General features: G+C 43.8%; 1 protein-coding gene across 1 annotated transcript in view; it reads right to left on the bottom strand.

The window, feature by feature from the left end:
* The window catches only part of asic4 (acid sensing ion channel subunit family member 4), a 121,821-nt gene that overhangs the window by 25,472 nt on the left and 80,414 nt on the right, over positions 1 to 15,935 (bottom strand). Inside the window, exons 3-5 of the mRNA XM_023950706.1 lie at positions 2,118 to 2,262; positions 1,698 to 1,825; positions 1,417 to 1,570 (exon numbers count right to left, since the gene is read on the bottom strand). Of these exons, the coding sequence (XP_023806474.1) occupies positions 1,417 to 1,570; positions 1,698 to 1,825; positions 2,118 to 2,262 (427 nt within the window). The remainder of the gene's footprint in view (positions 1 to 1,416; positions 1,571 to 1,697; positions 1,826 to 2,117; positions 2,263 to 15,935) is intronic.

Genomic DNA, 15,935 nt, shown 5'->3' with positions numbered 1-15,935 from the left:
TGAAACTACCGCAGATATGGTGATTTCATTTTTTTCTTCCTCATTGTTGTAAGCAGAACTAAAATGTTTGCGCTGCTGGAGATGACTCCGATCTTCATCAAAGGGTTTCCTTCTTCCTCACATGGTAACCAGCTTCAAATGATTTTCCAGGGTCTCATAAAAGTCAGCTCTAAATTAAATCTTTGTTCCAATCAGTAGGTCATAATAATAAAAGGAGAAGGGGGGGGGGGGGGGGGCCCAAATAATCCAATGAAAGCCTTTAGTTTCCTTTTACAAGCAGCCTGTGCCTGGACAAAAACCAATCAGAAGCTATTAATACCCATCAGTTAGAATAAAAACATGTCAAACACATGAAGACGGCGCCCACACAGACAGAGATGGATGAGCGACAGCAGCTGAACTCCCCCGGCTTTGGTGCGACGGCACGCCGCGCCCGAGCCCCCCACTCTAGATATCATCACCAAGGTCAGGCGTGCGGCCGCCCGACCTTTTCAGTCTGCAGGAAGCAGATCGGGAGCACAGGCTGTAACGGCGGTGCATTTCTCCCTCATTCCTGTAAACATTAGCAGACCTGCTGCTATGAAAAGAATGGCTCACCTGTGGATGAGGCGCAGTGACAACGTGCTGAAGGTAACGTGAGTCAGAGACGGGGGGTCAACTTTCAAAATAATTCATTAATCCTCAAAGAGAAATTGTTTCCGTTTACTGAGGTCTCAGCACAAAGGCAGGTCCTGTTTTTGGTTATTTTGAAGGACTCAAATGACTTTAAACCCGAGGAGAACCTGCTGTTCATCAGATCTGCTGTCTTTGCCGTCTTTAGACGGGACAAAAATGTTCAGCGATCCACTCTGACGTGTGCTAGAGCTCAAACACATTAAGCAAGGAGAACGTGTGAACAAACTGAAGCAGCAAGAGGACTCCCCCCCAGTCCCATGGGAGCAGCTCATTCAGGATTTCCGCTGCATCATTTGGATGATCTACATGTGAGGTAAAAAGGAAAAATATGATTCTGCATTCTCAGCTTGATGTTCTTCTTCAAACCCTGAAACTAAATGAGTTTATTTCTGTCACAAAAGCCTGAAACAAAAAAAAACTTGAAGTTACGGCATAACTAAGAGAGTGAGGGAACATGTCATGGCATCAGGGTTGCCTGAATGTTATCATTTCTTCGGAGATGAATGTTTTCCTCTCCGTCTGTTAGGCTGAACGTCTTCATCGCCGCTGAATCGAAGCGCTGGTTAAAACCGTTGTTTTCTTCTCCAAACAGAGACAGCACTGCTCCTTCTAAACCCTGTTAGTTTGTGGATCAGCTGTAATTCTGCCTCTTTCTAACCATTTGACGACTGAATCCAGAAATCTAACGTATCGGTTCCCCTCTCGGTGCCAGAGGCGCTCTCAGAGACGGCGCAGCATTACCTGGCATGTGAACCATTCTGCACTTGCACACCCGCAGGACCTCGTTGGTCTCACAGAGCAGGCGGCAGGCGCTGATGCTGTACGTGTCGTATCCGGGGAACTTCTCTTTGCTGGTGGAGCGGCAGTTCCCCCAGGGCTGGGGCAGGTAGGTCAGCTAAGCAGATAGAGATTTATTAGATGCCAGTCTGAGCCACCGGGGGAAAAACAGCGGTGAACAGTAAACAGGGGGGGTCTGAGTGGGGGGGGGGGGGGGGGGCTGTGTGCTTTGATGAAGACCGTACCCTCTGCTCCTGACATGAAACAAAGGTCTGAAAGCCCGGAGAGACGCCGAAGCCCAGCTGGTGGATGTAGGGAGGCTCGTCCTGACTGTGGATCTGAACGCGGATGCCGGCCTCCAGGGAAGTCTCATCTTCTCGCCGGGGTCAAATGGAGCGCAAACGTTGTGGGGGGGGGAGCAAAATGCAATTTCAGGTGTCTGCATCACTGGACAGTTTGGATTTAGCCCCATGCTAACTGCTCATGGAACTTCAATCATGCTTGAAAGAGGCCAGCAGGGATTTAAACTGGCAGGAGCCACAGATCTGGGGCCCACCATACAGGGATTCCTTCCACAAATCAAAAAATGTCGCCTTTGAAACAAACAACAGTGTGCCTACAAAGAAATGTTTAAAACAGAAAACAATTTGAGTTGAGAAGCGTACTTGTCTCTCTCCAGATGGGCAGATACTCGTCCTGCTGGATATCCAACATGATTTCCAGCCCGTTTCCCATCCCGCCCTGCTTGGTTTTCCTGGATGCCGTCTTGTTGCCATTAAAAGTGTAGCATTTCCCATATCTGGTGTAAACCTGGAAAGGGACAGATTCATATCAGGGACAGCAACAAAAACATGACAAGGTCCACGCGCTGGATGTGACGAGCATTGAAAGCACCGCCGAGATATGGAGCAAAAAGTAAACAAACATGCAGAGTCTTGCCTGGGCCGGCTGTGGGAATATTACCCACAAACCCCTGGAAGCCGCCTGTTGGCTCCGTCCCTCATGGACTTAGATAAGCTGAATTTGAATCAGCTCCCAGTGCTTTTGGCACAAACTCTGCATAATGCTGCTCCGTACTACCATGCCACTATATTATCAAAAGGAGTGAAAAATAAGCCATAAGATAGGGTCTGCTTTAAATAAATAAATCTCACCTCTTCCAATCTCTGCAGGGACTCATCATCTCGTATTTCGTGCTTCTCATCTAAACTGCAGCGCTGCAGAAAACACCCGGCTCCCAAGCTGTTTAACTGTTATCTCCTCAGAGTTTTAAAGTCGCAAAAGTCTTCAGACATAAACAAAAGGGCGCCGCAGCAGCCGCAGCATCCGCAGCATCCGCAGCATCCGCTGCAGCTAAATCCAAAATGCAGCTTAAAGAATACCAAACACTGAGATGAGCAATGAAAACAACTCCATCCAACCTGCCTGTTTTCCCTTATCCGGCCTCATAGCTTGATTCTAGCTGTGGTTCCTTATGAAAGAACATCCAGGCCAGCATTTGCACAATCTCTGCACTGAACTGTGAAGGTAAATCGCGAATCGTAACCAGCTTTGGCAGCCATGGCCAGGCAGGGGTCCAGCGTAGGCTCTCTCCATGGGGGGCATGAGGCTCTAGTCAGAGCAAGACTCTGCTTTTACAGAGTGGAGGCTAATGTGTTTTCTCTGGTCTTTTAGGCTCCAAAGAACCAGCAGAAACCGTCAAAGACAAGATCACATCTAAAACCCAGCTGTTGTGCTGCATTCGCTGTCTGCGTGTCTGCATTTTACATCCCAACACGACACAACACGACCTTTGGAACTCTGTCACTGATTAGTTGTTCCATCATTTAGATATAAAACTCTGCAGAGCTTCAGTTTTTCCTCACAAAGTTCTGGATTAAACACTTTCAGTTCTGCAGTGGGGAGAGGGTCTGAGGGGCCGCATTTATTTATGTGAAGCACTGCATGTCTGAAGGTTGTCAGACATGCGGTTCACACTGTTTGCTTTTCAGATTCACCTACTGCAGATGTTTGGCTCCTTCTTCAGTTCAGAACTGAGGATTCAGTGTCTCAAAGTACAAAATCCTGCTAATCACTCAATAACTCAACAGTTTAAATCTAACAGATGCTCTAAATGACACGGAGGGCGATGCAAATGAGACCTCTGCAAAGCTTAGATGATAACCAATGAGCAGCGCTTTGACTTCCTGGTTGAAGCATTAAAACCAAAATGGAGCCAGATCATCAGATGACCGCAGACTCAATAAAGTTCGGTCGAACCGTTTGAATTTGGTCATTTGTTAAATTGCACCTGAAGGGGGGTGTGGCTTATAAAATGTAAATAAATTCAGAGAATTATATGTATCAGAGAACTATGTAGACGTGGGGACCATCAGGCTCCACCTACTTTTATCAAGGCATCTGCTTGGTCTGTTTATAACTTTATTAACTTGAACTACAGAAAGAAAACATCATTAAAAAAACAAGGATTATTGAGAATGTGTTAAAGAAAAAGTATCAGAGCCAGAATGGTTCTTCTGACCAATAGAATGACTGAGTAACAGCTGTTTATTGGCTTATTGGAGCCACTTCCTGTTTGGAACACCGGGGGGGAGGAGTCACTTAAGAGGACCAAACTAAAAGACAAACCACTAGATGGTTTCACACAAAAAGATCTAAGGACATCATGAAGCACCATTTAACTTCTGTAGTTTAGAAAAATGTACTCTTTAAAGTCCTAATCTGATGATTTATTGATCTATTTCCAAAGTGTTCCCTGTATTTTTTTATTATCATTATGCCATTTTAAATTAAAAGAAACAAATTCTTTCTAAAACATAGTTTCTGTGGAGCATCTAGAGTTCATTAGAAATTCACCCTTGAGTTGTGTGTGGGACTGTTGACACGGAAGTAAGCCTCGTCTGATATCCCATCATCCCTTTGTTTGCATTCTCTACAGCTAACTTACAACCCCTCACACCTCCAACAAAACTGGCAGCAACATCAGAGCTATCCAGCCGTCCAATTCAGACCCAGATTCCAGCTGAGACGAGGAAAACAAAGAGGTTCATGGATCTATTTGTCCAAAAGTGGTCTTTTAATTCTGATTATGCCGGTTTTAGACATAGCCAAAAAACCCGATGCATCAGAAGGGAGCGGAGCAGGGAGACTCTGGCCCTGCCCATTTCACTTTTTGGGTCACAAATGACAACTTTTCCAACGGCATTTTTGTCTGACCCTCTCCTTCCAATTATCTATAATTACCAAAAAAAACATTTTTCAAACGTGCCTAACAAATTTGTTTCGTAATCTCTTTCTCAACACAGTTTTGTTGAGTCAGAAAGAGCAAGAAATGTCAGACAGAAATGAGACATCTTTGACCTTTTGATGCTAAACTGCAGATAATCCTCCTTTCAGTTCAGCTGCTCCCTTCAGGACTCATCACAGTGAGTCATCCGCCTCCATCCAACCAAACACGGCTAAATGATAAATGCTAAATGGCGTCTACTTGTATGGCGCTTTTCTACCTTCCTTGAAGGCCCAAAGGGATTCACAGTCAGTCCCCTTCACTCCGCTACCCAACACTGGCGCCAGCCTTTCACCAGAGGCAAAAATGTCACGTGTGGAGTGTACTGACCAATAGCAGGAGAGTTTTATTCTGAATGAAAATGCTCTAGAAAAGCTGCCATCTCATCTAACAGACCTGTGGAAAGAGTGGTGTTTCCCATGGAAGCTTCCAGAACAGCAGTTTTTCTCAAAGGATTAGTCATTTAGTGTTCTGTGTTTCCTCACAATAGTCTGAAATCTTTGCTCTTGTTGCTGAGTTTGCTCACAGTTTTGCAAACTTCAAAAACAGACTCTGATCATCTTCGGATCTGTTGTCTACGACGGAGTTTTGTGTGATTATTTTAGACAAAATCTAGGAACCTGTGTCATTTTCTAGGACATAGTTTCTCCAGGAGCTTGTTAGAAATTTGTCTCTGAGTTGTGGGCAGGGCTGTTGGTGCTGAGCAACCCCGCCCCCCTTCCCCTGTCTGTTGCTGAAAGCTCTCTGGAACATGGAGCCTTTTAAAAAAAAAAAAAAAAAAAAAAAAGTCCTCCAGAACATGTTAAAAACACCAACGTCCTTAAAGATTCATGCAGACCAGTTCAGGGTTGGTTCCCGGTTATTCCCATAATGCATCAGATGTGCTTTGAGCCCATGAGCAGGAGGACGTCTGCTGCTCCTGGTGGGGCGCTCTGAGCTCGACTGACTGGGAGGACCCTGTGGTAAACCCAAGACATGCTGCAGAAATTACATGTCTTGGCTGACCTGAGAATGACCCTGAAGAAAGCGGCTTTACGGAGAGAAGTTCAGGCTCTTCTGTTCAGGATGGAGCTTAAATTTAGATCAACTGAACTTGAAAGGTTGATGGATGGATTATTTTGTTCGGTGTTGAACAGAAACCCATAAACGACAGGAGAAAATGCAGATTATGTTGATGCAAGTATGCCGCACGGTTTTTGTGGTTTTTCAGTTCCTAAATTAAAAGCTGGATTCCCAGATCAGAGTGCGGATTTGTGCTTCGACTTTTAGCTCTTTTGGTGTAAAAATCAAAGGTTTCACAGCTGCAGAGAGCGTTTCCAAACCACTTTACATCTCTGCTAAGCATCCTCCTCGCCACAACGGACGGAGACGCTGCGATCCCCTCAACTGTTCTTCTAAGGGCTCGGAAAAGTAATCAGTTTGACTCTTTTGTCCAAACGTCACATAAAAGGGAGCAGCAGTGAGAGTATTAAAGCTCGGCCAATCAGACGGAGGGCGAGGTCAGCGGACACCAGAGAGACGACACAACAAATGAGATGAGAAGACAGCAGACGCTCCATTAAAGGACCACCGTGAGGACGGACATGTCTCCGCTCTTTGATATGTTTCTATTGGTTTGATCCTCGTAATGAGAGCTATGATGGCTAAATAAGGGGCAGTGGCAGAACAACACAGGCTTTCATTTACAGACTGCGGCGTGGACCCACATCTGATTGGGCTAAACAACAAATCAAAGCTGCTGTGATGGGACTCAGGCGGGTAATTCTGTGGAGCAGTGGTCCGCAAGGAGCAACAAATGTGTACCTTTCATAAAAGCTGCCGTCCTGAAAGGCAGCTGTTTGGTGCTGGAGGCCCGGCGAGGCTCAGGTTCAGAAAAAAACGGCTGACAATTACAGATCTGAGCTGAGTCTGTGATGTGGTGCGTGCATGCGCGGTTTCAGCTCTTTTAAAACTGCTGCATCTTTTTGCATATTTAGGAAATGGGTGGTGGCAAAAGGAGAGAGGGACTCGAGCGCTGGAGTGTGACTCTTGACTGACATGTGCTATTAGGCTGAAATGGTTTAATCTCTATTTGGCTGGTGCCGAAGAGGTAAGCGGCACTTATCGTCGATTCCCCGCCTCCAGCCGGGTTCATTGACACACTTAAACCTCGACTGGCAGTTCTTATCTGATGGATTGAGCAACTGAGGCAAAAGAGGATTTCACTTCAGAAATGCTCAAAACTCCAGAACCGAGTGCCTGGGTTCCACTCCAAAACTTCTGGCTCTGAAGGACGACCGCATGCTCACAAACGATATCCCCGGAGAGCGGGGGGGGGCATTTTCCCATCATCTCGCCAAGGAAACATCTGCCGGCAGCCTTTCCGCAGTTTATTGAACCTTCCTCCATCTCCTGTCTCTGCATCTACGATGTGACCGATGGAGCATCTTTCTCGTTATATCCCTCACCACGTTTAGCAAAGGTAACAGGAACTGGTCTGGGCGAATCCCCAGTGGGGAGTGCTGTCGACAACAAGGCAGCAGCATGTTGGGAAGATGTAAAGAACACAAACCAGATGTTTGATCCACTTGTTGTCATTTAGAGGCTTTTCGGTTGAATTTAAATGAAGATTTAGATGAAAGCTGAAAGTTTCCCTGTTTACAGTCTACTGTTTTCTGTGAGTTTTTGAGTATGGAGTCATTTCTGTAGCATAAGTCCAAAGAAAAGTCAATACCAGAAATGCTTTTTCATTTTCAAACTAAAGCTGCGTTTGTTGACTCAAAATTAAAAAGAAAAGCAATCCGTCAAACTGCTTTTTCTTCTTCTTCTTCAACGCTGCTCATTCTGTCACTTAATTAGGATAAAGAAAATGGAATCGGACATTTCAGTTTTAAAAAGTTCTCAAGTAAATGTGTAGCAAAATTCAATTAGAAATATCTAATTTGATCATTAAAATGGATTGACAAAAATGCTTTTCATTTTTACAATGTAACTGCATCATATGACTCAAAAATAAAATAAAAAAATCAATCCTCCGAAATGCTTTATCATTTTCTACTTTAAAACAGCTTTTTTAGTGTCATAATTAAAAGAAAAATGCAAAGAGCATTGCATTTTCATTTTCACATCCACCCTGCGAAAAGCGTCACATAGTTCATTTCCAGTCAGCATTTCCTGGGGGGAGGCGGGGCGATGATGTCAGTGTGTGTTGGTCCAACCAGCAAGCGGCTAAAGTTTAGCACGCCCAAATCTGTGCTAGAGCCGTTGATGCGGCTGCAGCTGTCCTCAACCAGCAAAATCAGCGGGAAAATGTGCCTTTAATACTGTTATGATTATTAAGGGCCTATTCATTAATAATTTCTTTTAAATCCGTGCGCCCAGTGCTTCATTCTTTGACGGAACGGACCCGGAAGAACGGTTAGCATTAGGCTAATACGTGCCAACATCATTTAGCCGTGGATGAACTTAAACTCTGTGCGGACAATGTGCATCTTGGATGTAAATATGTGGGAATAACATCAGCCTTTACTTTGTCTGGACCCCACTGGAAACACAAATTCACATGGTTGTTTACACAGTTTCTCAGGACAGCGTAGCTTCAGCAGTCCGGAGCTCCGGACTGCTGAAGCTACGCTGTCCTGAGAAACCGTGTTACCGTAACAAAGCACCCTCCCCTGCCCGCGAACACGAAGCTACGAGCCGGCCGCTCTGCTCCCAGACATGTCGGTGTCTCTTAGCAGCGGACACACCAAGTGAGCACTGATGTCATCGCCCCGCCTCCCCACTGGAAATGCTATTAATTCTCATTTTGAGTCAATAAACGCAGCTTCATTGTGAAAAAGAAAAAGCATTTCTGGTATTGACTTTTATTATAAAACTATGCTACAGAAATGCTTCCATTTGAGGAGGATGTTCATGACGCATCTCTTCTTCATGGAGGTTCCCAATCTGCTCTTTGGGAGCGTAAACCTGGAAGATGAACTGAAATGCTTCCCCCTGCAGGGACGCCTTCCTTCTGTTCTTTGTTACCTTCATTGAAGGAGAGAGGGTTTATTCTGTAAAGGCTTTAAAACCAATTTAACATAATAAGTGACTAGACTGCAGGGGCATAATAGTGTGTAAGTGCGGCCTCGCACAGTGCTGCTAAGGTACTTTTGAAAGGTGTTGGAATTCGTGTCATTTGCATATTTTGTGTCTGAACAATTATAATACGGCCGGCTCAGATGCCGCCGCTTTTTGTGTCTTCTGCCGCCACAGTTTCCCTCCCAAAGTGCCTTGTTTCACTCGGCATCTCTCCATGCAAAATGCATTAAGGGACCAAGTCCTCACCATGTAATTCATAATCCCTGGTGGGCTGAACCTTTAAACACCCTCTTTAGGGCTTTCATCGGAAAGTCCTAACTTTTCCTTTTAAATAACCTGCAGGGATCACTTCAGTGCTTCACAGGAGGACATCCATTTCCATGCAGGCTGCATGTCATCGGGTGGCTCTGCCATGATGAGCAGGGAGGATTTGAATTCATTTACTCAGGCTGGTGGAGAGTGTGAGAGGCCTGATTGGCAGATGAAAACCATTAAGACGGGCTCATGAAGGTTTAGGATTGACACCGAGCGTTCCTTGATTTAAGGGCTTTGTGACATCTTCCCAGCCGGAAAGACTGGAATCAGAATGTGACGTAGGCGGAGCCTTTTCCGGGCTGCAAAAAATCTGCATCTCGCCCAATTATCTGACGCCAGACATCTCTTGATTCTGGGCCAAAATGGTTAAAATGAGCATCTAAATGTCAGCCATAGTCCCACGCGGCTGTGGAAAATGTTTCTGTTTGAAATGACTTCCCCCAATTTATTTAATGTTTTTTTATAGTTTTCTATTTTTTTTCTTCTTTTTTTTAATTAAACCCAAAATTAGTTATAATAGTTTAGAATAGTTTAGACTTTTCTCTGAATGCCTAAAGTGGTTTTAATAATTTATATTTAAATACACAAATCTCAGATGATGATCTGTGTTTTTCAGAGGGTAAACAACTATAGTTTGTGTTTCATGTAAGTGTGTGTGTGTGTGTGTCTGTTTGGACTGCAAGTCATGCGTGTGCAGAGAAGAAACATGCATTTATTCAAAAGATGTTGACTGTTTTCTCCTCCTGCATCTCTTTACCTGCACACCATAACTCTCCAAAAAGAGCCAAGCGTCTGCTTAGATAATCTTCTGAGGAAGTCACGTTGTGAACAGAAATATTCCTGTTTAAACCAACCAAAGTTTGTCTGGGATGAAATCAGTGCTACATGGTTTCTAATGATAACAAAGAAACCAGCTTTAGATGGTCTACAAGTGGAATCAGGACGCTGTTAATCTGGTATTTCTATCTATAATTGGCCCAAAAATGATTTAGTGTTCTGTCAAAATCTGACTTCAAGTTACTTTGATGATTTTTTAGTTGATTTCTTCTTGATTTGAAATGACAACGAAGGCAAAGAGACGACAATCAAATCAAATCAATCAAATTTTTTTTTTACAAACACAAAAGGTTTAAGTAAAAATATCTACTTAAGGGCTTAGTCACATGCACGCGAACTGGGGGGGGGGGGGTCCACCTGTACGCGTGCTGCAGGTTTTTGGTCACCCTTGGAGGGTCGCAGAGAGGATGTCCACAAAAACTACGCTGTGGTGGTCTAAAATGAGGAGCGCCCACGTCCCACAGGAACAACGGGCTCCTTGCTCGGTCTGAGCGGCCCACAGCCTTAAAATTCATCCATATAAGGACAGACAGTTTCTTATTGGAGATATTTTTTTTGGTTGAGCGACCCCTGCACATGCTCAGTGCGCCCATTTGCCTATAAGTGGAACCGTGAAGCCATTATCTTGTTTTATAGAAGTCAACAGTTTGGATAAAAGCTGCTTCTCCTGATCAGATCATTCTTCCTGCAGCACCTCAGTCACTGAACCTCAGGCCAGTCATCAGCATGGGAATTACTACCCTGTGGTGACCACTGGGGGCAGCTAAGAGGCCGTTAACCACCATCATTCTGGAAAACAAGGGGGGGCTACGAGCTACTCTAGCTATAGGTCAACTCAGGGTTAGTCTGTAAAATTGGCACTCCTGTAATTCAACAAATAATTAAGATCAGTTCCAGCAAATAATATGTTAAAATGCTTTAACTTGTCACATACATCTACATACATGGTATTTATTGTAGTAAAATGTAAGCCTAAGATAGAAACAGTAAGCTTAGAAGTATAAAAGCTCAAATAAGTATAAAAAAAGAGATTTCGATAAAATATGTTGTAATATAGCGCAACATATGCAGCAAAAAGACTGTTATGGTCAAATATGAATGGTCTTTGTGCTGCAAAGTGTATGAAGTGATGATGCTGTGCAGAGATTATGTAGCTGAAGGGATTATACTCAGTGTAAATGAACACATTCTTTAAATGTGGTGAAAAATGCAATAAAGAAACATTTTTTATTTAAAAATAAGATAAAAAGTACAGGTAAGAATTTAAAGCACATTTGGAGATGGAGGAGCGACTCACTCCAATTAAGTTTGTTCAAATGATCTAAAACTGATAAAATAATAATTTATTACCTCTAAAAGGTCATTAAAAAGAAAAGACTTTACATTTGTGTGAATATAAAGGTGCTAAAAGCAGAGTGGAGCAGTTTACTGAGTTGACACAGTTGTCATAGATACCACGTTGTAATAAATGGAGCTAATTTGCTCGGCACCGTAACAGACGGTTTCTCTCTTTTCCGGTTTCATGTCTGACTCAATAATGGGACCGCTGGCAAAATCCTGGCTTAATATATGATCAACCAGGGCCGACCGAGCAGGAAAAGTCTTTGTGAAAAATAGTTTGGAAGCAAAAACAAACTAGTTTTCCTTTCAGGCAGCATCAGAACTTCCCTTTGGACTCCAAAGTTTGCCTCGTTTTCTGAACGAAAGCCTGACTGTAATACCAAGCAGCTCTGAGAAGAAAAGCAGAGAACATTTTCCCGACATCCTTCTATGAATAAAATGAGAATGAAACACAAACGCAATTTGATTTGGGGACCAAAACAAACACAGAAGGGAGAAAATTCCTTATCTTCTGAGCCGTAGCTTCCCAGTATTTGACCTTTTTGTGTTTTCATTCACATTAAGAAGAACGACAATATCTGAGGAGGCTCCTGTCAAACCGTTTTTTAAATATGTTGATAAAAAAAATCAACCCTGCCTGCATTCCCTTTTTCTTAAAGTGACCTCAAACGTGAAGCTTTTTCGGAAACCTCCACGTCTCCACCTTCAGCAGCCCTCAGAAGCCCCCACCAAAGCTGACTTTGAACGCGTCTGGCTGAAGATCAGGGGACAGTGATTTGTCTGCGTTTGTCGTTGGCGATACGATCTCAGGCTGAAGCTCTGCTGTCGTCGTGTGCCGGACAGGGCTGGGATTTAGGAATAATGTCAATCAAATGTCAAACTGAGGTTTTTTAACCTGCGGCCTTTGAGATATCAAATATGCCGTCAGATGAATATAAAAGCCACAGTCCAACAGTGGAGGCCTGGACGGATTGTGCTGGACTCGCCTCCAGGATTTGTACCGTTGGCCTCCATGCCGGTCTCTGAAGGCCGTGTCAAACAGCCGCTACGTACGTGTGGGGCGTGTTACACAGATAATAATCTGTCCCATGTGAATATGCGTGGTAAAAGTGTGAAAAGGTGTGTTCTTTTGGTGAAATGTTTTCAGATGTATCACAAATGAACCATTATAAAACCACCAAAATACAAACAAACCACACAAACAACACGCAAATCAACGTAGAACATGCGTGATTATTGCACTGTTTACATGCAATTCAATGATTTAACATAATATGTGCGACGTACACGTGATATAAAAGCTATACATCGATATCGATACATGCGTGAAAACTCTGTTAGACGTATGTGGAACGGTCACGGAAAGCCACACATTTGTGTTTGCATCTCACAAAAAGCACACAGACAACAGCGTAATATTTACGTGATAATTCTGTACGTAAAATATGGATAAACTGTGAAACTCTCAACCGACCAAATATTTTGAACAGCTGGAGAGCGAATTCACAGAAAAACCTGTTGGCCAAAACGCCCGACAGACATCTGCGCACATCGACCCATGACGAACGCAAAAAAAACGCTTTTCTATGACTTACGTCACGCACATATTTGGACCCAAATTTCATACCTGGAAAATGCGCAAAAATGTACGTTTTGTTGTTTTTGCAAACAATCCCGCGGATGAATTTCTGTCCTTATTACCCAACTGGATGGCAGTTAAATGCATTCTGAGGTAAATCTACACTGTGAGACATGCATGCATGCAGTCATGTTGTGAAGCATCTTTAGCGTCCGTGCATGTTGCTGCTCAGGTGCATTCAGCTCCACCGTTTGAGCATTTCTGCAGGAAGCCTGAGCTGCAGACCTGCAAGGCCTGTTCCAGTTATTAGTGTAGGAGTTCTGACTAATCTGTCCGTCTTTGCACTCCTCTCTGCTCAGAGCGCCTAAGCTGGAGCGGTGCATTCAGAGGAGCCCACTCTCCCCTTTCTGCTACTCCACACCTATCCAAGCGTGCTCGACTAATGGAGCGGTGAGGGATGCTCTTGAAACAGCGGCTGAAAATGGACATGTTCTCCAGCACAATACAACTCACAAACACGAGGCCACTACATTCAGCACTCTCAGGGCCGTAAAAGCTTCCTGTAAGTACTGTCTGCACTAACATCACAGCCAAGGGCCCATAATGGGCCTGTTTTATAAATGTGATTAGAAAGCACCGTCATAATGGGGGTAATTTATTTGGATCACCACGCTGAAACAGGTCCCTAATCAGTCTTTATGTGCAATAGAGATAAATTAACACCTGGAACTACAAGTTGGTGCCGTGGTCCAACAAAAACAGGCAACTCTGAGCCTTTAAAGAGCCGCAGCAACAAACAATGGGGCTCTATTGGGAAGATGGTTCTGACGATCATGTCGGAGCTGTTTCACGGCGCTTAAGTATGCCCGGGGAATCTCAACACCTTCTTCTGAGGTATTTAGGAGGGAATTATTGGGCTGGGAGTGAAGCTGAATGCGAAGCATAATGGTGATCTGGAGATTTCAAAGGAGCTCTGCTGTTTGTGAGCCGAGCGTGTTTCATTTTCCCACTCCTCCCCGTTTTTTCCCACAGAGCTGATAAGTAATTCTGCGTGTTTTTCACTGATAGCTGAGGAGAAATCTGCCCAGGGCGCTGCGCCGACAAACAGTCACGCCTCAGGGGTTCGCCCGACTGTCGATTTGTTGTTATTCCTATTTAGATTTTCAGGTTGAATCAAGAGGATTCTGTCATTAGGACCTGAAAGGATATCTGCTTGGGTAATTCTGTGGAGTGGATGCAAATAATAAAAAAAAAATAGTGGAAACTTGATTGGAATCCTGAATATTGCTGGGTTCAACAGCTTTCATCCTGTTGGCCACACCCCTCAACTCCCTGAAGCTCAGGCTACCACCTGAAGTGACCATTTGACTCAGAGTAGAAGGAACATGAAGGCAGGAGGCCCATAGCAATGATGACATGTTTTCCATGTCTGGACCTGATAAAGGTGTGTGAGGGTTTTCGTGTTGATACAAAAAACCTTTTTTTCTTAGCAACCATTGTTTACACTCTCCATGACATGCTTGGTTCGGTTTCAAACCCGTGCCGTCTTTCTATCCCAAATTTAACCCCTTAACACTAGAGCTGTGCCTCTGATGTTGACATTCTTTCGACGATCGTAACTCTTCAACTGTTTACACAATTCCAGCACATTTTTGAAGCGGTGCAAAGCGACTTTGTGCCGATATGCGACACTGAGTTATGAGCATTTCCATCACAGCCGCTTTAGGCTGCATCAGAATCAGTTTGAATTACATTAATTGCGTAAACAGTGGAACAGCTACGTTTGGTTAATGAGTGTGTGTTATTTTGCCGTCACTAGCTGCAGCTCCAGTGTTTAAAGACCCACCCGGATGAAAACAGTGTTTTATAACATGTTCTTGTAGGATTGTTCTGATGGTGGAGGACACATATAAGCTTAAAATTGCATTTCTGTGTATTTCTGTATTCAAATCTCTGTGAATCAGGAGCAGATGAAAAAAAAAACAGTTTGAAAAATATTGTATTTCTGCGTGAAAAAAATAGCTTAAGCCTCCTGCTCTGCTCCCATGCATCCGCTTTAGACGACTATATCCTTGTACCTCTTTGTTTTCCTCGTCTGATCTGGAATCTGCATCAAAACTGTTCAGCTGGACAGCTCCGATACTATTTTTGTTGCTCCACTGGTGTTAGCTTGGGGATGTGAGTGGCTGTAAGCTAGAGAGTGTAAACAAAGGAATCACAGGAAAAAAGCAAAGGCTTACTTCCTGCTGACAAAACTCAGAGGTGAAATTCCAATGAAGTCCTGCCGCTCTGCAGAAACTATGTCCAAGAAAATGACAAAGGTTTATAGGTTTTGTCTGAAAACAGCATCAACATTATTAAAAGAACGCTTTGAAAATAGATCATAGGGGGAGCAGAGTGGGACAAAAGGTTTTTCAAATCAGGAAAGATGCCAAATATTGCAGCTCCTCAAATGACCACTGGAGGCTGGTTTCAAAGTGGAGCGATTAGACAGACATCCTAAAACCTCACTATCTCTGGTGCTTTTGTGTTTATTCTTCCTGTAGTTTTCTGAAAAAAAGGTTTTATTAATGGTGGCAGGGTTTTTCGTGAGTAAAAATTCAACCAAATTCTATTGTAGCCATAAAAGTAGTTTTAATCAGGAACAAACAAACGTAGTTTTTTTAAAACTCAAAACAAAAGCAGCAGCAGCAAAAATAACTAGTTAAATAAATGAATGGAAAACATGCATCTTTTTTCAAAAGTGACTTATCTTAAATGGATTGCAAGTCTCACTTTATTCACAAGGTGGAGCACATGAGCACCTGCTAATCTGGAAGCAGCTGTGCTGCTTGAGCGCTCACGTGAAACAATACTGCTGCCTGACTGCAGCATTTATGAGCGAGAGGACGCTTTTTCATGCGACATAAATCATTTATGTAAACAAGTGTGATTAGTGTTTTGGTTGAGACAAAAGAGCTTTGCTTTGAGCCTGCAGCTGCTCTCAGTGCATGAAGCTCAGCTGCATCTGAAGCCACAGGAAGCACGGCGACTCGGCGCTTTGTGCTGCACACGTTGGCGCGT

This window comes from Oryzias latipes, chromosome 21, assembly GCF_002234675.1.
Source record: "Oryzias latipes chromosome 21, ASM223467v1".
In the NCBI taxonomy this organism is placed as follows: domain Eukaryota; kingdom Metazoa; phylum Chordata; class Actinopteri; order Beloniformes; family Adrianichthyidae; genus Oryzias; species Oryzias latipes.
Note: the sequence above shows the minus strand (reverse complement) of the source record. Positions and strands in the feature narration are given on the sequence as shown.